General features: G+C 39.4%; 1 protein-coding gene across 1 annotated transcript in view; it reads right to left on the reverse strand.

The window, feature by feature from the left end:
• Positions 1-6,584: 6,584 nt before the first annotated feature.
• The window catches only part of syt17 (synaptotagmin XVII), a 51,790-nt gene continuing 33,891 nt past the window's right edge, over positions 6,585-24,483 (reverse strand). The window contains exon 8 of the mRNA XM_007251035.3: positions 6,585-10,591. Coding sequence (XP_007251097.2) covers positions 10,395-10,591 — 197 coding nt within the window. The 3' untranslated portion in view covers positions 6,585-10,394. The remainder of the gene's footprint in view (positions 10,592-24,483) is intronic.

Raw genomic sequence — 24,483 nt, forward strand, 5'->3', positions numbered from 1 at the left:
GAGATCAGTCAGTGACCTTGTTTTATCATTTGTTCTTTAGATTGGGGCATACTATGTTGCTTCATGTTGTCAGACAGGTTCTATTTAAGTGATTGCCTGGTTGTGCCTAGTGACATTGAACTTAGCTTTCCAAAAAATGTAATTAATCACAATAAACTTTTTTCCATAGTAAACGAAATCATTTGAAAAGCTTTGCTTTTTCTATTTACTCAGGTTATCTTTGACTGATATTAAAATTTGTTTGATAATCTGAAAATATAGCTATACTTTATAGACAAAAGTATTGGGCCACCTGAATATTCACAGTTTTTTTCTGGAATCAAAAGTAGGTATTACAACAGAGTTTAAGCTGCTTTTGCTGGAGTAACTGTGTTTACTGTCCAGGGAACTGCATTACCCATGTGCAACTACAGAGGGAGCTCTTCACACTGAACACTACTAACTAGTAACTAGGCTGGAGGCAGAGCGAGGTAGAGTGAGGTAGCATGAGGTAGAGATCCACAGTAAATGCCCAAACCAAACTACTATACAGCCTGGGAAAAATGAGTGCAGCCAAGCTAAGAGCAGAAAAACATTTGAGTTTCTTATTGATATTGCAATATAGCATTACCACAGATTTTTTTTTCTTAAGTGGATAACTGCACTAATCTAATTATTCAAGTATGTAAGCAACATACTCTAATTTTCTTAGATTTGGAATAACATCTGTATATATCAGTTTAGGATTTCAGAAAAGAGCTGGATTTTATCTCAGTAACTCAGCACACATTTATTGTTAGTGTTACAAGGTGTCAGGTGTGAATGGGGAGCAGGTTTGTTAAATTTGTTGTTATTGCTCTTACGCTGTCTCATACTGGACAGATCAGATGATGGGCAGTAATCAGATTATGAAATGCATGTAAACACAAAACTCACCGTCATAGCAAAACATCTCTAAATGTGTTTAAAAAGTAACTGCAATACATTCTTAAAGATTATGTTCATAATTTAGGGTCCTCTCTGGTGAGAATGGGTAACTGCACAGTGCATGTGGAAGAATCCTTTTAAACTGAGCGGGTGTGATGCGGTCCCCATTCAGAGCGGATGAATCCGGTTCCAGGTTATGGTCAGTCAGAGAGAGAGCGTGATAGTCAGAAACTTCACTCCTTCGTTTCTTTGTTTTTACTATGCGTGAATGAGCTACTGAGCTCTGAGTTTCCCCTTCTGAAGTCTCCAATGCTCCACCAGCCGCTCGCATTCAGTAAAACTGAGCCGGATCCTCTTTTAGAGGCTGTACGTAAGTACGTAAAGATGCCAGAAAAAACTCCTGCGAAAAGCAACCCGACACCCCAGTTTTTAGAATGAATATATTAGGCTTAGCAGGGATGGTCATCTCAGTACACTGGTACCATTAAACACAAAGACTGCCACTTTAACTGTAATTCAGTCCCTTTTCTACCATTCATCACCAAATGCTCCCATGTCTGGGTCAATAGACTAGCAGCATGTTTCCTCCAAGCGAGTCACGACTCACAGCACTCCCCTGGGTTACCTCCCCTAGGTTTATCGTTCCGTGAGCAGTGTCTCTCCATTCCCATTGATCCCTGGAAGGTACTGACCTGGAAGGTGGTGCTGTCGAAGTACAAAGGGATTTAAGGTTTACGTTTTGTGGCTGTGCTTCAAAAGACACCATGAAGCTTAACCTCAACCTGCTGACTGACCTTGGGAGGATTCTCTTCAGCACATAGACTCTGCCAATTAGAGTCTGAAGAGTTTCTGCAGCCGCTTGTAGCACAAACACACTGTCCCCAAAACCCCCAGGCAAACAGAGTGAATAATGCATGAACAGAAAATCAATCTGAATCTTCAATACATACAACAGTGGGATGAAGCCTTCTAAAATAGGTCTTCTAGAAAAGGCTCTCTGGAATTTGTCATCTATTATAGGCCTCCTGAAATCGATTGAATAAAATAGGTCTAAGGTCTTTTAGAACAGACCTTATGAAATTCACATTCTACAATAGATCTAGAATAGCGCTTTTGGAATAGGCTTTCTGATATAGGCTTCTAGAATAAGCCTTCTGAAATAGGTCTTCTAGAAAAGGCTCTCTGGAATTGGTCATCTGATTTAGGTCTTGTAGAATAGACCTACTGATATAGGTCTTCTAAAATACGCCTTCTGAAATAGGTTTTCTGATATAGGCTTTTAGAATAAGCCTTCTGAAATAGGTCTTCTAGAAAAGGCTCTCTGGAATTGGTCATCTGATTTAGGTCTTCTAGAATAGACCTACTGATATAGGTCTTCTACAATATGCCTTCTAAAATAGGTTTTCTTATATAGGCTTTTAGAATAAGCCTTCTGAAATAGGTCTTCTAGAAAAGGCTCTCTGGAATTAGTCAACTGATTTAGGTCTTGTAGAATAGACTTACTGATATAGGTCTTCTAAAATATGCCTTCTGAAATAGGTTTTCTGATATAGGCTTCTAGAATAAGCCTTCTGAAATGGGTCTTCTAGAAGAGGCTCTCTGGAATTAGTCATCTGATTTAGGTCTTGTAGAATAGACCTACTGGTGTAGGTCTTCTAAAATATGCCTTCTGAAATAGGTTTTCTGATATAGGCTTCTAGAATAAGCCTTCTGAAATAGGCTTTCTGATATAGGCTTCTAGAATAAGCCTTCTGAAATAGGCTTTCTGATATAGGCTTCTAGAATAAGCTTTCTGAAATAGGCTTTCTGATATAGGCTTCTAGAATAAGCCTTCTGAAATAGGCTTTCTGATATAGGCTTCTAGAATAAGCCTTCTGAAATAGGTCTTCTAGAAAAGGTTCTCTGGAATTGGTCATCTGATTTAGGTCTTGTAGAATAGACCTACTGATATAGGTCTTCTAAAATATGCCTTCTGAAATAGGTTTTCTCATATAGGTTTCTAGAATAAGCAGTCTGAAATAGGTCTTCTAGAAAAGGCCCCTGGAATTGGTCATCTGATTTAGGTCTTCTAGAATAGACCTACTGATATAGGTCTTCTAAAATATGCCTTCTGAAATAGGTTTTCTGATATAGGCTTCTAGAATAAGCCTTCTGAAATAGATCTTCTAGAATAGGCTCTCTGGAATTGGTCATCTGATTTAGGTCTTGTAGAATATACCTACTGATATAGGTCTTCTAAAATATGCCTTCTAGGCCTAAATAATTAAGTTTTCTGGAATAGGTATTTAGAAATACATCTTCATGAATATTTTTTTTAAACAGGCCTTCTGAAATAGGTCTACTAAAATAGGCCTCCTAGAACATGCTTTTTGGAATAGGTCTACTAGAACAGACCTTCTGGAATAGGCTTTCTGATATAGGCTTTTAGAATAGACCTTCTGGAAACAGTGTTCTAGAGTATGAGCCCTGTTTTAACGATCTAGAGCACACTGTTCAATTGTGGTTCACGCAGCTTTATTTAGGGTGTGTCATTGTGTCTTGAATAGCTCGAAATGCACAAAAGGCATGTGATAATTCTCTTAATTAATCATGGGTGTGTGTTGGGTGTAACATGAAATAAACCAAAGTCCTTGAGATCATCAAGATGTTTTCTTGGCAAATTAGAAATAGCCTGTTGTGTTATTTTTGGTCAGCGATGTTTTTTGTCTTGGAATTCTCCCATGGAGACCATTTTCACCCAGTCCCAATCTTCTTATTGAATCGTTAACACTGGCTAACTGATGCAAGTGAGACCTGTAGTTTTTTCTTTAAATGTTGTTCTTGGCTGTTTTGTGACCTCCTGGATGAGTTGTCCATGCCCTTTTGGAGTAATTTCTGTTGGCCGGCTATTCCTGGGAAGGTTCACCAGTGTTCCATGTTTTTTCCATTAGTGAATAATAGCTCTCGCTATGGTTCTCTGGAGTCCCAAAGCCTTAGAAATGACTTTGTAACCTTTCTATACTTTTAGATGGTAAATGACTTTGTTTTCTCAACTGTTTTTGAGTGGGATTGGGGAATCATGTTGATTTTTGAGATCTTTTAGCTGCTTCATGTTGTCAGACAGGTTCTATTTAAGTGTTTTTTTTTTATTCTACAGATCTGACAGTAATCAGGCCTGGTTGTGCTTAGTATTGAAATTGAACTCAGCTTTCCAAACAAGGTGATTAATTACAGTTAATTAATGGGGGACAAACACTTTTTCACAAAGGGCTAGATTGGTTTGGATAGTTTTTTTCTTAATAAATGAAATACTTAAAATGTGTACTCAGGTTATATTAAAGATGAAAATCTAAAAAATGTAAGTATGACAAAAACGCAAAAACAAAAGAAATCTTTAAGGGGGCAAAGTTGTTCATTTTCCTGCAACTGAGGAAATTCTTGGGGAAAAAAAACAGGTCATAGCTTAGCCTAGCTACTGTAGATATCTAGCAGACAACACAATCTACAACATTCTAAAAGACACCACAACAGATGAAGCTTGTTAACTTCAGCTTACCTATGTTTCCAACCCTAATCCAAGCAGGACGTAGGCTCATCCACCCGGGAATCATCCAGCCTGTGAATGAAGCTGCGTAAAATTTAGGTAGAATGGTGGGAGAAGGTGGCATGAAGGTTGTCTAAGGTTCCTCAGCTGGGAACCCTTAATCATCTCCTCAGGAGGGCATTCCTCAGTAGCATGTTGTATGGAAACAGTGTACAGTGCGTCAGGCTCTCAGAACTCCTGACCCAGACCCTGAGCTGAGATGCCTCACAGAGGGGTTAAGCTGTTCTTCCTCCGCTGAGCAGAACCGAGGTGAGCTGAGCTGAGCGGAGCAATTAAATGACTAATGGCCAGGTCTCCTGACCCTCAGAGGGAACATTAGCACACAAACAAGCACTGAATCATTATCATTTCAGAGATTCAATTAGTGCATTCCGGGGTCCACATCATATTATGGTTGCAAAACATGTACTGCGGCTTAGAAGTAATTTGAAAACGACATGACCCAGATACGAGAACATCGGCTCCTTCCCTGGCGTCAGAGCTCGTGTTGACAAAACACGCAATCATCTCCATTTCAGGAAATGTCATTTCTTGGAATGCTGCCTGTTTGCTACGTAAAGTACTGTTTTTTTGTAAGTGGAAATAAAAGCATATGGTTTAATGGTTTTCCTGCCATCCCAGCTGAAGGCCTCAGATAATGGAAAACTAAATTTCTTCCACCAAGACATTTCAAGAGAGTCTTATGCAGTGACAATACAGATCCAGGTTTTAATATCAACCTTGAAGCAAAACCACTGCTGTCGGCACCATAGTTAGAGAAGTCACTATGGTGAAATGATGGCAACATCGACTATGGAAGCATTGTACGCTGCTGGTAATGTGCAAATGTCAACCACTTGTTCCTCAGCTCTGAGTTACTGGGCAAAGTATAATAATACTGATCTGTTATTTAAACAAATGGAACGAACTTGTGCTGTTAGCTCCTATCTGAAGAGCCAGCGGTGCTGCGTGGCTTTAGCTCGGCCTGTGGGCGGTCCCAAGCCAAAGTGGGCGAGGCCAGGAACACTCTTTCAGTTTGCATGCATATACAACTCAGTGAGACCTAAAGTATTGTATAAAGCTGCACCTCAGCAGAGTGGCTTTATTGCTCCTTACAACCTGACTGGTAAAATTCATACAAAAAGACATACCGGATTATAAGGCGCACTGGCCAAAAATAGTGCCAAAAATAGTAGAAGAGTGGACAGTAAATGAACACATTGTTTAAAAACTCCAGCAGCACTGCTGTGTCTGATTCGCTAGTAGTCTACCAATAAAACACACACAGTAGTAGAGTTATCCACCACCCAAATACGGTACCTGGTCTTTGGTGGTCCTGTGGGTCCTGACCACTACATCTGAACCTTTACATCTCTGAACACCACACTCAAAGTTCATGCAGTCAGAAGACCTGAATGGATTTCATTAAAACCTCAGAAGAGCATTTTCTTCAAAAGCCAGTTAAGAAAGGCATTCAGTGCAGAGCAGTAATCACACATCACAATTCTCAGTTCTTTTGAACGGGCGTTTAAAGGGATAACAGCTCATCAGTTACAAGACGTCTGGTTTGGCCAGGTTTAAAAAAAAAAAAGAAAAGAAAACAGTGGAGGGCATTTATAACTCCCAGCTAGCATCCACCTGGATGCCAGGTGCGAACCTTCCTCCTCAGTTTACTCTAAACTTTACCCCCCCCACACACACACACACATATGTACAAAAAGCAGCATTACACACTGTGCAGCAATGGATGACCCTCACAGACCCTCGTAAACATTTTCTTTGCACAGGCAGAAACATTTCAGTGAGGTCAGGTCAGTTCACCGTCCCTCTGTTTATTTCTTTCTTTCTTTCTATTTCCTCATTTTTTTTTCTCTCCATCAACACATACTGTATTTGTTCAAGTCATGTCATGTCATTTAAGCGTATACAGTTTAAATAATAAATATATACATTTAGGCATTTGTAGAGATAAATATATTTATATGTCTATATGCAAACGCTTTTGGGTTTATCTAAATAAATAAGCATCTTCACTGGCACATCTTTTATATTCTTCGTTGTAGTTATATATATATATATATATATATATATATATATATATATATATATATATATATATATATATATATATATAGAATCATTTTCACGTTCAAAGTCGTACACTAACATAACATACATACATATATACATACAAAGTGCCTCTATACCTGGAACAGTTCACGACTAGGCACATGAAGCGTAAGGAGACAGGATACAGCAATGCTTCTGATTGCACTTTGAGTTCTACACTACACTATCAATCCTCCAACAAGACCAATCTAGATCCATCTACTAACTAGACAGACCAACAAACAGACAGACATACTGCACATACAGACGAAGAGGAGGTAGCACAAAAAATACATCACAGCAACATTTGGACCACACATGGACTCTGGACTGTTGGTCAACGTTGAAAGGTGAGCGTTAAACCCCTTGAACCCCTAGATTTATTTATTTCTGCCATTGAGCTAAATTCAGAAACTATAGTGAATTATTTGGTGACCATTTGGTTTAGCACAATGACTGAAGAAAACAAGGACAAAGTGCTTCCATTCTTTTCTCTTCTATAGAAATGAAGCCAAAAACATGTCAAATTTGCAACAAGAGCTCAGTAGAGACCACCCAGCCAACATTCTCATGTGGGGCTCACATGGGTTAAACATGGGCTAGGTGGGTTTTAGATGGGCACAGGCTCTTTTTTGAAAAAAGCCTCCCTTTGGTCCCTTCACTGATGCCATATCATATGTGGGGCCAACATGGAACCTGTGGACAAAACGCTTTGACTCATTCGGTAGACCAAGCTACTTCTCCAAGACTAAGACCCAAACCCATTTCACCCCTTGGCCCTACCCCTTACCCCTTACGAGAGGTAGGGGTCCCCCGATTCTCATTAGGTTGGAGGGTAGGGGGAAGGGATAGGGCTTGTTAGCCCTTCATTGAGAGATTTTTCAGATGCACACTTAAAACAAAGGGGTATGTGAATCACTGGTAAGAAACCCATAAATGTAAACATTTTCTTTGTTAAAAGTGATGATTAGAACTATATTACCATAGTTTAATAAGCAGTTTCAATGTTTTATGGCCAATTTGTTTCATAACAAGCATTAAAAGATCGCTATTAATTTGTCTCTGAAGGTAGCTAGCTAGCTAACTTTCCCGCTCCACCTTAAATAGTGCAACAACCGGCAGGGGCTGCAGCATTTAAGGCGGAACAGAAAAATAAAGTAAAGTAAAAGCTTATCAAAGCTCATTTTAGCTCCCTATAACAGAAAAATTAAGAAATGGACAATAATAATTAATTTCTGAACCATCTCCCCCCTTTCTGTAGACATACAATGCCTTAAAAAGGGCTAAGTTACTAAACTTTAGCGCTCCTGATGATGTAGCCAATGCTTGAAGGGTTGTCCCAATTCTTAGGGTGGAGGATTTCACTCCTTCCCCTTTAACTCTGTTCCAAGGGGAAGGGTTACATCCAAAAACAAGGGGTAGGGCCAAGGGGTGAAATGGGATTGGGACTAAGTGTGTCTCAGACTTCCTTCATTTATCTTAGAGTTCATTTAGTGTTTTATTTCATTGCTACAGTAAAAGTGCAGTTTGTGTAATTCAACTACTCCATGTAATAAACAGAAAGACTGTCAATCACTTCATTCCTAAGAGTAACCCCACCTTCTCATCAAATCCCTACATCTCTTTAAAGGGCGATGTCACTCAGCACAAGGCATCTGTGAGCTGGTGTATCGGAACCGAGTCGCTGCGTTTTTCTGCGAATGTGCTGTGATGCTACTCGGCAATGCTCCTCAGCAGCAGTTGGAAAAGAGGTGGTGGCTAAATTCACATGTATCAGAGGAGGCATGTGCTAGTCTTTACCCTCCTGGTGTTGGGGCATCTCTAGTGATAGGGGGTGTCCTAATGAGTGGGTTGGGTACTAGTCCCATTCACTTTCTTTCTACAGAAATAAAGGCCAAAAAGTGTCTGTCACCCAGTCAATATTCTCATGTGGGGCTCATATGAGTTAAATGTAGGTTAGGTGGGTTTTAGGTGAGCATGGGCTCTGATTGGGTTTGTTTGTATTTGTACCTTATCCCATCTTAATCAAAACTCAAACTAGGCCCCATGTGCGCTGTACAACCCAGATGGATGAATGTTTAACCCCTTTAGATCCCACATGGACATGTTACTCCACGTAATTAACAGATATACTATGATGCAGAGCCTGCAGATGACTGTTCTCTTCCTGGCAAGGCTGTAAGTCACTTTGTTCCTAAGTGTAACTCCACCTTCTCATTAAATAGCAGGATTTTATTTCTTGGGAAAAATACAAAACATGGCAATATTAATATAGTTTGGATTAGATACTGAAGATATGGAAGGCAGTTTAATGGAAAAAATAGGTTATAAAATATGCTGTTTTGTCTTTGAAACATATGGAGATAGGCGGAGGTACACTATACACTGTCTGCAAGCATCCAGCAGTCACATAAGATATGTAGTGACTTTTAAAATTTTGAGAGACATTTTGACAGACACAGTCCATGTTTATATACAGTTATTGGTCATAATGGTTGCTGCTGCAATAGTGAACATCTGTGAACCAGTTCACATATAGCATGTTAGCCGTATTAGCCAGCACTAGTCTGGATCACTTTACCTAACTCAAATACTCACTGCCTTTACTAAGAATGCAAAAATGGCCATGCTGATATGTTGTTGTGATTAATTAATAACCTCATTAAGATTTAGAGAACAAAATCTTGATAAGGTTATTAATATGTCAATAAAACATATAGAGATGTGTAGAGCTGCACATTCTACTGCAACCAGCAAGCAGATGAGCTTTCCATTTTGGGAAACACTGCAGTGTTCATGTTTTCTACAGTCATTCAGGTTTACCAAATCTGGTGAAGTTCCATAAGGCTTTACTCCAGGCCTTATAAAACTGATGTTAATACAAAGTGTTAACAAAGTATAGGTGGGCTTAAATGAAGGGTCTAAGGGTTTTTTAAGGAGTAAACTAGAGAAAGTTGGCTTTATTTGCTCCTTTCTCTTTGAATGGCACTGTGTTTTCTCTAAACCCTGCAAAAATAGTCACCTCTGCACAACAGCAACAAACACCAACACATTCAAACGTGGGCACGCAGAATGCGATTGCTATTAGAAGTGCAAACATACAGTGTGAACATTAGACGTTGATTTGGCGGACACAAAAACACACTCATATACACACACACACACAGACGAAGGGCAGCATTAACACAGTAAAGTCATGAAAACAGAAGCTTTGGTGTGAGACTGTAAAAAAAAAATCAAATACGAAATGTAGATTGCTTTCGGATTAACTTTGAACTACGTCCAAACTGATTATCAGCAACCGTGTTGAAGCGATGTGGTGAAAACAACACTGCACCCCATGCCAGCAGGAGGAGGGAGCTCTGGCTGCTCCGGTGTCCAGCTGAGTCCAGCTGAGCGTCTGGCAGGCGGGCGATGATGAGGTTATTGAGCTGTCCTGTAAGATAGTATCAATGTGATAAAGAGAAAATGTGGACGGCGAGTTCCTGCTCGGTAGGGATGGTGGAAAAACACCACCAGGCCTTCTGTTTCCAGTAGACTAAATCTCCCCTGTTGTAGCTGCTGTGGAAAAAGGGGTAACGAGGTCAGAACAACCCGAGTCCACAGATCTGGATCTATGGTTTGATAGTAAGAAACTCTACCTACAGTACATGTTGGTCCTCCAAACGTTGAGGTCTTCAGAGTTCGAAAATGACATACTTATAAACTCTCACCACTTTCTCCTTAAAAAGTTTGTCAAAACCCCAAAAGCTTCTCAACTTTCAACGCACAGTCCTGTCACTGTTCTGCCTCCACCAACCAGATGTCCAGGTCATAATCATGTGACTTCGAGGGATGCCGGAGAGACCCGGTCGCACTCGGCTCGAGACCGTAGGCTGTGCCACTGCTCCACGGGGGTCCGCTGGGAGCGCAGTAGCCTTCGCCAGTGTGTGGTCTCTGCAGGGCCCGAAGAAAACTGACCAATCACTATGCGGCCCACGAAGTCATTACTGGTCTTCACATTGTGCCCATAAACTGTGGGAGACAAGACAAGAGAAGAAAGTCACATTAAAGTTTTAAATCAATACACACTTTGGCACAATCCAATTTTTCTTTTGTACCCCTACCCCTTGTTTTTGAGTGTAACTCCATTTTAAAAATAAATCCTTTTTAGTAAAAAAACTTTTCCTATGATTTGGGAGAACCCTTCAAGGACACTTTACAGATATATAGCAGATTAACTTTAAGGCACCACTTATGGGAAGCTGAAATTAGCTTTTATTTTTCCATTCCACCTTAAATGCCAAGGCCTCTGTCTCCTATTGCACAATTTAAGGTGGAATATGAAAGTTAAGTAGCTAGCTGGCTACTGAGATGAACTACGAGTCATTTTATTTGCTGAAAAACTACACATTAAACTATGGTAATAGAGTGGTTATCATAATTTTTAACAAGGAAAATACTGACATTTGTGGATTTCTTTGGTCGCGGTTTGAAGGGTTGTGTAGCCCTAAAACTTCCCCCCAACTCCACCCCCCCCCCCCTTGCATGCGCAAAACAGAGGGGTAGGGCTAAGTGGTAGGGCCAAGAGGTGAAATGGGATTGGGCCTTTGACTCTTATAAACAAAGGTGCTATAATGGTTCTTGATTTACTTGACATTAGAGATGGACCGATCAGTGTTTTTGGGGCTGATTCCGATCGTATTTCATCTCGATCGGCCGATCGCCGATACCGATATTGGGCGGGGCCAAATGCCACATTAATGCCACACAGGTGCCAGACAAACCTGTGTACAGATTCCTCTAATTACATCCACGCCTAAGCAAACACTGGTAATTTACACTGATAGTAAATAAACAAAAGAGTGTTACTGACCAAAATAAAAGCTTTTCAGGAGAGATATAAGTTATGTGTAAATAGTTATAGGACACCAGAATTTTTATATTTATATGCCAATACCGCAGGAATGTATCCCAACATCAGCCGCCTCACAGCCTATTTTTCGGAGTTAGCTTACTGCTTAAAATAGGTCATATTTACTGTTAATATATAACTAATAATATATTATTTTATTAAGAACAACAGTAATCTAGAGCTGCTGTTCTTCCAGCTAGAGCTTACATTGGGCTAAAAATCCAGCCTGAAAAATCCTGCCCTCATAAACTGCAATTACGAGCGAGGACCCAGTTTAACTTCCATATTTTTAGTAAGTAACGTTACAGCAATAAAACAGAGCTTTTAACTAAATTTCCAAATAGTTGGAATGAGCGAAATCTATTTTAATAATGTGAATAAACAGTACAACTCGGAAGAAGACTTTTTTTTATTTTACGTAACTGTGACAGCGATGTGTATTCTCCACAGCGAGGACGTGAATCACTTATCTAACCAGCCTGTACTGATTTTTGTCCCCAATAACCCTTTCAATAACCTCTAATAGACTTTAATAGTCTCCAGTAGCCTTCTACAGTCTTACCTGTCAGCCATGTCCTCGGTACCTCTGTAAAAAAGTATGCCTTGTGCAGCTTGAAATGTGCGAAAGGCACATACTATTTTTTTGTATTAGTGAAATTTTCTAAATTTAAGGCAATAAATCTTATTTTCTTCTCTGATAAGACTTTTTTGTCTTACTAAGCATTGTAAGTGTTAGATTATTTTGCTTATTTTAGGGATAATTATCTCAATCATTCTTACTTAGAATTTGTACCTTATTTTAAGTAATTTGAACTCAAAATAAGCCCAATCAAGCAGCAATCAAGTTATTCTGATTATTGTGTCCAAAAACAGTGACTTTTTTGCTTGATTTAGGTGTTACTTTATCTTGAGACTTTGCCATTGCTTTTTGTAAGAAATTTTACTAAGAAAATTTTGCTTACCCCATTGGCAGATTTTTTTGCTTAATATACATATATTTGTCTTAATTTGCATATATTTTGTCTAGTTTTTGCCAATGGATTTTTTGCAGTGTGATTGATGTGTTTTGGGCATACGGTGCAATAAACCAATCTGCGTGTCACTTGCTATTCCCTTTAAATGACAGGTGCACTCTGACTTTGGCACATTGCTATTTCAGGGGTGCAGCTACCTGGACGTGTCCAACAGGTAGGTTCTCATCAGAGGATACTGACCTGCTTGTTTATGCTTGTCTATTCTGTTTGTTTGTTGATGTAAAAGTTTGCATACCGTCGAACAGGCAGGTTCTATGGGTTTGTGCACTGCTGCGATTCACTGCCAAGATAGCAATAAACATCTGACTGCTGACGTCTGCCTAGGTTGATTTCAGTCAGTGGTGCACCAGATATTAACCTTAAAGCAATACACCAGAAATGTACATACCTTATTTTGAGACCACTTTGGCCACTGACAGATAGCAAGGGTGTGAGATAGCAATGAGCATCGCAACGTGCCTTGGGCAGGGTGTAAGATAGGACCCCACATGTCATGTTATACAGATTACAAGTCAGATTCCAAGTTCTGTCAGGCAAGAACAGAAAGCTGATGCTGCAGTGGGCATAAGACCACCAAAACTGGATAGTCCAAGGCTGGAGATACAAAAATGTAGAGTGCACTGATGAATCTATGATGATTTTTTACTGAACATCATCACAAAGATGACCAGAATAGAATTTGGCAACACCAACAGCACAAGACAATGCACCCAACCAATGTAAAATACAAATCTTGCATTTAGTTGTTGGGTACAAAATGGATGGTTGTGGGATACCATTATGGCACGCCCACCTTACAACACCAAAGATTGATTGCAGTGTTCTTTGTCTCTTCCTGATATCAAACAAGCTTCTTTGCTAATAAAGAAGATATTTATTAGCAAATAGCAAATATTTCTGCCTGTCTTTTTACCTCCCTCTCCGTGACTATTAATCTTGTCAATCTGTTTTTCTCTCCATCAATCCAATTTGGCTAATGGAGTCAGGTCGGGCCATGAGGCTATGAGTTAATTTCATCAGGTTGTTTAGAAACAAGATTGAAGTTTTTTCTCGCCAATGATTTCCCCTTCCTTCCTGTAACTGGCAGAGTAGCAGCGGGGACGAGCTGCAGCGTTATTACAGCAGTTTGTTTCTTGCTGCTGTTGGGTGATGTTGTTAAAGTGAGAGTTCAATCAATAAAAAATTGCACAGTGAGTCACGACTTGCTGATGTGATGTCTGATACTACAGGACAGGACATGGTGTCATCTCAAAATGTGGACTAAAACACATTTTATGACAGGAAATACTAGTGTAGGGTATCTGAATTTAATCTGGATCCAGGTATATTCCGTAAGAATTATAAATAGGCTATGGCAGGGTGTCCAAACTTTTTTGATGGGGGCCAGAAAGAGAAATATATGTGCAGTCAACGGGCCACAGATTCTGTAATAAAGCAAATAATGAAATATAACAATTATAATAATACATTTTCTTGATTACTATCGTTTACACATCATTTAACTTGACTTACTATCTTAATATATATTTAACAGTGTTGTGTAAACTAATATTTTTCAAATTCATGTTTTGTTTCATAATGTCTCTTAAAATTATACTCCTTCATTACGGCAACTGATTCCTGACAAATTAAACATACACACTTCACTCTGAACTTGGTTAAAAAATAGTAATTTCCCCAATGTGCCTAAAATGTTCGCATTTGCTGTCCATTTTTCGTTTCTTTGGAGTGCTCCCAAAAAAAAACTCTTTGGCCCGTTTTCCGCGCTACAACTCCGCACTCTCGCTGCTTTTAGACCTGCTTAATAGCGGGCCAACTTTCATTTTATTTCTAAAATACATCGCAGGATATCATGTTGGATATTAATAGAGTAGCACTGTGACGATGCTTCTCCAAACTCCCCAACAGGGAGACACAAAGACACCATGCTGATGCCTCAAAAGTCAGTTCAAACAGTGATCATTTATTTACATGCAATAAAATATTACAACAAAGAAAACAAACAAATGAAAAGAATTCTAAAATCAGTACAGGTGAATCTTACGGAGCTCTGACTCAATTACCTGCATGTCAGACTCAATTAGTCCCACAGAGCTCCCCCTGGTCACTTTTCTCCGTTCTTATGGGCCTGACCCCACCCCCTTTATGTGGACAAAACTATTGCTTCTTTCTCACAGATGTGCTATCCCATTAAGATAGATAAAAACAACTCAATTTAAATCAGCTGAACTACAGGCCTTTCAAAAATACATACAGATAACTGTGGTGGGTATTAAAAGTAGGTATATCAGGTAAGTATTACAATGCATACAATGTTTGTGATGAGCAGTTCTATTGGCCTCAACATAAGCACATATAGAAGCTACATTATTGGTACTTTCTGCAATGGAGCTCCAAAGCTGATGCACTACGAAAGAGAGAGGTTGAGTGCCTACAGACACCCTGATAGATCTACTCTACTGTGCACAAGGAGAGACCATCAGGACCATCATCCTCTCTGTGTCACACTCTTTTGCTCACGCTTCTGCCACTCAAATGCTTATCTTATCTGAAATCTTGCATGACTACCTAAAAAAAGTGTGCAAGTAAGCCTTAGTCATTTACGGGAACAGCAATGCAGCAATGTTATTTTATTTTGTATTCTGTTTATTGTTGATGCAAAATGTGTGTAATAAGTAGGGGTGTACGCTTGCTGAGTGTGTGTGGCACAATTGCATTGCCAAGATAGCAATGAACATCTGTCAGTTGATTGTCAGTCAGTGGCACACCTGTGTTTTCTGCTGCCAAGATACCAATCTAACAATGGAGCACAGCAATTGTAGATTCGATACAAAGCCGCAGGTACGAGAGTCAACAGAGGAGAAGCCCTCCACACGAGATGCTCTGGGTCAGACCTGAGCGGCTCACATGCTGTCGCCAAGCAACGGCAGCACTAGAGGCAAGGCTACTGCCAAGGACTCCTTCACCTTAGGCCTCCATCTCTAGTGCTCCACTTTAATCCTGCCACCTCATTACAGCCCACAGGGATGAGCGCAAGATTTCTCCATTTCAATTCTCATACATATCATCTTCTCACGATTGAATCACACGGTCATGCTCCTTGAAACGGACACAAGGATTCCATCTGAAGTAATCTCCAGAGATATTCGGCAGAATTTGTCATGCACTTCCCTCGCATAAAAGAATGCGGTCTTTTATTTCAGCACACTAATTTTATGATAATTGCAACTTGCTAAAATGCATTCCTCTGTGTCTGTCAGTTAAACAAACATTATTCTACAGACAGACAAATAATGAATTGTGGGTTTGCATGAAGTCATGGACCGGAGGGTCAGATGGGAGTGGGTGCGGTGCGAGCGCACTGCGGACTGACTGTGCTTGTTATGTTGAGCCGATTACATCAGCAGGCCTGTCACATCACTCCCTGGCTGACCACTCTTGTTTGCCATGCTTTAGATTCATATTTCACGCGTTTTCATCAACAGGAAGGCAGATAGAGATGTATTGTGCTTCAGGTTCAGGATAAAATGTTGGGATGAGGCAGTTGATGGTTAATAACAAGGTAAAAAAAAAAGATTTTAAACATGTGATGTCAACAAGTGATTTTAATCAAGATTTGGTACAACAACAGCATCCACAGTGGAGAAAGTGGCGGAACAAAAATGGGCTGAGGATCTCCAGTTTGTCAAAATTGCATTCGAAATTTGCTAAAAAAATTTTAACAGCTTTGCATATTGCTCTCTCTATTGTGCATGTTATCATTCCATAACTGAACCACATGTATAAAAGCCAAGGGTGCTCAGACAGCACTACGTCAGGAACAGTCACTCAACATGAGCTGATAGAACCTCATGAGTAAGAAATTACCTTGTCACTTCCTAAGATGTCACTTGATGGACACTTTCATGGTCGAATGAAACTCTTGAACAATATGTGTATAAGAATATACTTATAAAACTAAATATGATGAATTTATTGATCTTGATTAATTTGGTCTTCATAGTTTAAAAGTTGAGTCCGCTAGAGCTATTTTAAATTTTTGCTGGACACTTTTCAATATTGTTTAATGAGGGAATTTTGGCCACTTCAGTTTATTCGTGTGCTTCCTGTATAATTACTTAAAGAAAAAACTGTACACAAGCATGCATTGCTCAATAAAACCGCACAATCAGGAGTTTGAATAGTGTCTATCTCAAAAATTATGGGTCAAGAAGCAGCTATAATTACATTCACAAATGCCACTTAAAACTTTACTGCGCAAACCAGAACCCTAATGTTAACCATGGGCAAAATTGGTGTAAATTTCTCAGGCTTGGATAAATCTGGCATAACACATTGGAAATGTGTATTGTGATCAGATGAATTAGTATTTCAGGTCCTTTTTTGTAAGTATGTACTATCTAATTTACCAAACATGAAAAGTAGCATCTGGCTAGTCTGCAGTCCTGACCTGTACCCATTAGACAACCGAAAAGTTATTGTGTTAAGTGTTGTAGAAAGGAATGGCATAACAGGGATAAATGTTTTACTGTGCCAACTTTTTTTAATGTATTGCCGGTCTATGCATGATTATATATTAATGGTATAGTAATATTATTTTATTTGCATATTTCATATTCCCAACCATTTCTGATTAGGGGTAACTACTAGGGTTATTGATCACAAGGTTGTGGGTTCGATACCTGGGTCAGCCAAGATATCAGTTGTCAGAGCACTGAGCAATACTATGACAAATGACTATTACAAGTGATTCAGTAATTACTGCACTGGGTTATTGATCACAAGGTTGTAAGTTTGATTTCTGTGTCCCACTGTGTGGCCTTTTACTGACAAATGTGGCCTTTGTGACAAAATTATCTTTACGATACGTCACATCTGGGTCCAAGCACTTGCTGCACTGACTGAGTCCCTTAATATGCCACAGTTTTGTCCCCTGCTGATTTAATAGAGTCTAAAAAAACAACCCAATTTTCTTTCTACCACGTTCCATGCAACAAGAAAGAGAAAAGAAAATGACTGCAGTTGATAAGGTAAGTTATATATATATAAATAAATAAATAAATAAATAAAAAGTACCTCTGTGGGCTCTAATGTTAGCTAAGCTAGTTAGTTAGCTAGCTAACACTAGCAACCCCACATAACAAAAAGCCAAACTGACCCTTTTTGAAAATGCTTCATATATGCCTGCTATGGATTGAATACAATGTTTCTTGATATATACAGATATTTTAGTGTTTTTTTTTTGCTTTTTTATGTTGCTCAGCTAAAGTAAAGATAGCTTTAGCTAGCTTAGCCAGTGGCACTAACACTATCTAGATTAGCTAGCTTGCTCGCTAATGCCAACACCAAACTGCCCCTTTTTGGATATTCTTGATATATTCTATAGATTTACAACAATGTTTTTTGCTATAAAGTCACATTTGTGTGTTCCATTATTTGCTGCCCAGCTAAAGCAAAGATAGCTTTAGATAGCTTAGCTAGTGGCGCCAACACCAGCTAGAGTAGACCTAGCTTGCTAACATTAGCACCCACCCATTCTTGTCACACAACTTATGGTTAGCTGATCTGTTAAAGGGCCAGTCACAACCATATTTTTCGCACCAGATTATCAGACACACTATCTATTTTCTGGTCTATTTTCATACATAAGGCACACTGGATAATAAGACACAATTTGCAGCACAAGTAAAGAACAAAGGTGTTGCAATGTTTCCCTTCTAATAGTAAATAGTTAATAGCTAAGCTAATAAGCTGATAAGCTAAGTAAACAAAACTAATTCTTAAAAAAAAGTCAAACAAGACCTAAATGTTACTCTACACAGATTTCTCTACAGAAAAACATTTATTTGGGTGAGTAAAGTGCTTCAGTTTTTTTACAGTACACTTATGCTGGGTGCAGCAACATTAGCATTAGCGGTTAACCGGTAGCACTACTGCCCGAGAGCGCTACACTGAGGAACACTGCGAGTTCCGTTAAGTCAGGGCGATTTTATCTAGAGGTTCATCCTACATAGCTTGTTTTAACATGGTAAACACGCAGACTACAATCTGATATACTCACCTCTAAACAGTGAATGAGCTAAAGCTTAGCGTGGTTAGTGGCTAATGTTAATGCTACTCCAGCAGTGCTAGCCGGGGTTAGCAGCAGGTTACAAGGTGATAATACTCACTTCTGAACTGCGAAAGAGCTAGCGCTCAGTGTGGTTAGTGGCTAATGCTAATACCACTCCAGTCTCGGTGCTGGAGAACTAAACTAAAACTCCTGAATACCTCTGTACAGCGGAGCGCCTTTACTGCTCTTTACAAATTCATTGGTAAAATTCATAAATAAAGCACACCAGATTATAAGGCACACTGAAGATTTCTGGAAAAATTAAAGGATTTTAAGTGCACCTTATAGTGCAAAAAAAAAGCTGCTGCTACTGTTTGAATCCTGTTTTTGCATTTCTTAGTATACATATAAATTACTGCTTAGCTAGTGTACACTAGTTTCAATTAGTACATTATATTTTATTGCAATATATACACAACTTTATAGAGTTCTTATTTCTTTAGCACTTTGTTGGAGGAACCCAAGTAAACTGTGACTAATGATTAATAATGTGACTTTTATTTGGAATAACATTTGTCACCCTGTATTGCTGATCGGTCATCTAGTGTAGTGTGCTAAACAAAACACTGTGCTGTCAGTAAAATGACTATACAGTATCTACAAATGTTACAATAAATCATAGGATGATCTTGCCAGCCTCATCTTCTCATCTGTCGGCATCCTCACTTTCCCTTCAGTGGTCAGTCTTATTTACCCTTCACTAGGACCCACACACACTTCAGACCGGGCACAGAGCGAACGGATGGGCGCCAGATCAGCTCAGGCCAGCGGACGTCTGTTTCTACTCAGCACATCAGACGCTGAAGAATCATATGGTGAAAAAAGCCATCATTAAATGCCTATTATCTGCTGGAGAGTTGGGAAGCAACAAAAGATAAAGCCAAAGAGAATGATATAGAATGCAGAGAGGAGGAGGAGGAGGAGGAGGAGGATGAGATAAGGAGAAAGATAGTGAGAGAGTGGGGAAGCTGTTCAAACAGATGGAGAGAAGAAAGAGAGGAAGACGCTGGTTCAGCGGGGGGAGATGGAGCACGGTGTTTGGTGTTTGATTGCAGTCTTTGTAGTCAGGAACATCAGAGAGAGTTGGTGGGCACCGAGCCTCGTCCACCTCTCCTGGGAGGAGCTGCAGCCAGGCCACATGCTGACCGTGGCCCAGGTCATCAAGAGCCATTCACAAGCCCTACTAGTCTACTGAAGCGCTATTCATGCCATGTCATGGCGGCCTTGAATCAGTATGATTTGGTGTTTTTGGCAACTTTGTAGACTTTCCTGGTTCAACCAATGAGTTAATGATCTGATTAAGAGAATTTGGTGCAGGAAAATCATTTTTTACTACTGGTCTGCAGGGTAACGGTAATATCATACACCATGATGTCTATGATGATGTGTGCTTGGAGAAAACAATACATCATGCATCAGCAAACAGATGCCTCTGATTACCAACAATACATTAGGAGGACATTAGGACTACTAATGGCATTCAGCATGACACTAGGGCTGCAACTAATGATTATTTTGGTAGTCGACTAATCTGACGATTATTTTTACGATTAGTGAATGATTATTTCTGCCATGTCCTCCATCTCTAAAACCAATAGAAACAGCTGAACATGAGATTTAAAAATTAGATGTTGTTTAACCATGGAAAGTACTAATTATTTAGTGAGTAAATATGTAATCTGTTCTCTTTGGGCACTTTTGGAGACACAGACTAAGTTGAGTGTAACCTGTATGAGGTGAGCTATTTTCCCATCACCCATTGCACTTCATTCCCCAGCACTTTGTGTAACGCAGCACTGTTACAAATCAACGATTAGTCGACAATAAAATTTGTAGTCTTAGTTGTAAATTTAAATAATTGCCATTGTCAATTATATTGACTAATCGTTGCAGCCCTACAAGACAGACCCACCTTAGTCATGTGTTTATTCAGAGAATATATAGAGAGGAGCATTTAAGAACTTTAGAATGTCTTTCAGGTTTGTCTGACACTAGAGGGCGCTCAAGAGAGAGTCCACAATTTTTGTTTTTATAAAGTATCACAAACTTCTGGGCAACACAATCCCGGCGGGCCATCAACAAAAATAGTGGTATCCTGCAAAAAACGGTATATCTAAAATCAGTATTTTGTAAACCATTTGAGATATGTATGTGCTTCATGAGGGCTGGCTATGCATTTTAACAGCTGACTAAAACCTTACTAAGGGCGTTTTCACACCAGCATTACTTGGTCCGTTTAAACCGAACTCTGGTCCGTTTGTAACTTTAGTGCGGTTCGATTGAGCAGGTGTGAAAACAGTAATCGCACTCGGGTGCGAATCAAAAGAACAAACAAACTCTAGAGTGGTTCGCTTGTGGTGAGAATGTGATCCGGTCTTGATTCGACCCAGCTATTAAATATACTCTGTTTATTTAGGCTAAACTGCTGATAAGGCACAGTTTAAACTGATATATGATAACCTCATAAGGTTTTAGTTTGGGTCAAACCTGAGAATGTACACCATTCCCTTTGTGATTGGTTAAAATAGTGGGTTGAGTTGTGCTAGACACAATATATAGACCTGCCAAGAACTCAAGAACTATGGTGAGCTGAGTAGAATGGAAGGAGCTTTCTAACCAAGCCACGGCAGGAAGTCCATTCAGGTTATTGTGCGGAGTCAGAAACTCATTCAGTCAGAAAGCCACACAACTTTGATGTATTCCTTTTTCGTTTCATTTAAAAAATTGAACCTTTTTTTGAAAAATCTGGTAAAGCTCTTGATGAGCTGGAAAAGATTTTTGCTTATATTGTTTCACACCAGATGCAATATAAATTCAGGATCTCACAGACTCAGTCTTTCAACCCAATGCTGGTATTTAATGGATTTGTATATTCCACATGGGATTTTTTTTTTCAGCAAAATTCAACGTCAGTCCAACGTCTTTATGATATCAAGAGGGTAGGAGGAACAATTGGATTTCAGCTCTTGCTCATGAATATTCTTACATGCAAACATATCGCCTCTGATTGGCTAACGGCACTGCGATGCAGCGAAACGAACAACAGTTAGAAACATTTTAAAATAAAGACTTGAAATGACTTAAAATGTCATATGTTACTTTACAACATGTGTTAGTGAACTACACTGCTAAGTGTAGTTCAGTCACTGACCTAGTCTTAGAGTCTGTTTAAAATTAGAAATCCATCGGAGATCCTATGTAAACCTATGTAAACTCATAGAGGTGTGTAGTCCAGGTCCAGAAAGTAGACTTTTACTTTGAACTAGTGTAAACAAAACTGTTTTAAACATACACCTACCTATCTCAATTGTACTTCACAAAGAGCAAGAAAAAGTGAATTTTAGCAGAAGGACACCTTTAAAATACTAGCCAAGAAATATGGTGAGCCTAATATCTTACAATTAATGATCTAGTAACATTAAATGTTGCATATAAAAACTGATTCAGTAATACTAGGTTGAATCTGAATCTGAAGATGTGGACCATCTGGTCAGTCCCAAAGGTTTGAGAACCAGTGGTGCTCTGGATACAGAAAGTCAATCTGAACCTGAAATGCCGTAATGGAAATGTCAAAGCTGCACGAGTCGGACTGCATACCTCCACAGCCTCAGGCCCATCCAAAGCCCCATCAAAACACTGATCGACCAGCAAACGGAGGGTTAAAGTAACAGATCACTGTCAGCTCGGGGGGGGGGGGGGGGGGGTCCCGGGGCGTGGGCTGATCTCTGTGACAGGTAGAAGCAGTTCCTTGGCCACAAATACTAAATGCCAGAGTGTGTGTGAGTGCGGCAGCTCGACCCGAGCCGTGGTCCAGCTCGCGATCTGACTGGCAGCCCCCTTAATCAAGTAAATGCAGCTGGCATTTAAATGAAGCCTAATGAGGGCTCGTGTGGCAGACCCGGGCCACCCCCCCACCATTACTCTAATAGTGAGGACCTGAAATGTGTGTCACGCTGAAACCTGTCAACATGTCAGACTGGCTTTCTCCGCAGGAGCTCTGCAGGACGGCTTACACTGCTAGTAAAACACTGTTTTGACTTTTGGGCCCAATTAGGAAAGCAGTAGGATGGTGTGTCACTCTGGGGTCAAAAACAAAGCCGGGGTCGGCTTAATTAATGAAAGCTTCTCCTCAGAGGAGGTCTGAGGGGTTGATCTCTTCAAAAAGACCACAGGATTACTTTATTAGACAGTCTTGAGTGTGTATTTGCAGGCATGAACCTGGCTGAGGTATCTTAATGAACTGATGTCTTGTTTGATGGACAATTGGAGCTTTAAAAGGTTCTTCCAGCTCAAAATAGGGATATTGGATTGTTTTCAGAGAAAAAGAGAAATAAGGTGAAAATAAGCGATGGGATTTAATTGCCCACCACGAGAAGATGTCATAGTTTTGAGTATATTTTTAATGATAATGATTTCAATATGACTATGTATAATATGCTTTTGTATTTTACTTGTGTCTTGACTGCCCTTTATAAACACTCTAAGCATTAAAAAAAATTAAAGCCTGAAACAGTTTGATGTCAGAAATGATATGCTTCTATAAGCCGTTTGGTTGGGATGGCTCCCTTATTGTGACGTCACAATAAGGAAATTTGCATAGAACCCACTTGACACCACCCCTCACCCATCAACCACCACCAGAGCCCCACCCACTAGATTTGCCGAAGAACTACTTCGGTTTTTTTGGTTGAGAACCTCAGAGAGTACACAGCAGGATTAGTCAGCAGACTTTGTCTGACTGAGGGATCTGTACCTACTGTCTGTGGCAAGTCAGCAGATGAGGGAGATGTAAGTACTTGAGCTTCTGTCGCAGTTTAGCATGAACTAGCTTGTTCATGATTTGCCATTTAGCAAATGCTAACATAAACATGGCCAGCAACAGCTGAAAGGGATTCAAACTGGAATAGAGAGGAGTTACACAGTTTCTTCAATTTTCCATATATTATTGACCGGCCAAGAACAGGAATTTCTGTTATTTCTGTAGTTTTGCACTGAAGCTATGTGGGTAACAAGTCATAGAAACATACAGTGTGCCCCAGGTTTCAAAGTTCCAAAGTTCTAAAAGCTCTCTTACCCTCACCTAAATTAAGCAAGTAGGTGGTGCAAAGAGTCCAGTTCTATAGGCAACACTTCTCTACATTCTCTGGACTAGTTGTGTATGTATATCGACATATGTATTGGGCGGAGGTGGAAAAAGTACTGAAAAATTGTAATTAAGTAAAAGTACCTTTACTTTGCTAAAATTCTACTCAAGTAAAAGTAAAAGTACCCATCTAAAAATCTACTCGAGTAAAAGTAAAAAAGTACTGAATTTAAAATTTACTTTGAGTAAAAGTTACATAGTTACTTTTATTTATTTTATGTAAAAAAGTACAAATCATAAATTAAATAATTATTAAATTAAATAATTTGTACATTTTAGGCTATATTTGTTCAGACCACCCCATAAAACATTTTCAAGAACAAGTGGCACAGATTTCTAAGATCCATTTTTTTTCTTTACTGTTAAAATAGTTAAAAGGTTTGGTCATATAGCTGACTATAAACCGTATTTTTATAGTTTTACAGTTCATTATAATTTTTTAACTTGCCATTGCTCTGCTTTAATTGCTATTTACACGTTTATTTTACATTTAAGCAGATTGTTTAATGTTCCCAATTAAAACTTAAGAAATTATCATTAAAAACATGAAATCATACAAAAAATACTGTTTTGGCAAAGGCGCAGTGCTGTAAAGAAGCACATATCGATGGACAGCATAACTTGACAGAACACCTGTTCCCCCGAGCACAGCTGAGTCACACAGCATCTCTCCCGCTAACCGTAATAAACACTTCATGGAAAAGTTCAGCTGCGCTGCCATGG

This window comes from Astyanax mexicanus, chromosome 19 (genome assembly GCF_023375975.1).
Source record: "Astyanax mexicanus isolate ESR-SI-001 chromosome 19, AstMex3_surface, whole genome shotgun sequence".
Lineage (NCBI taxonomy): Eukaryota > Metazoa > Chordata > Actinopteri > Characiformes > Acestrorhamphidae > Astyanax > Astyanax mexicanus.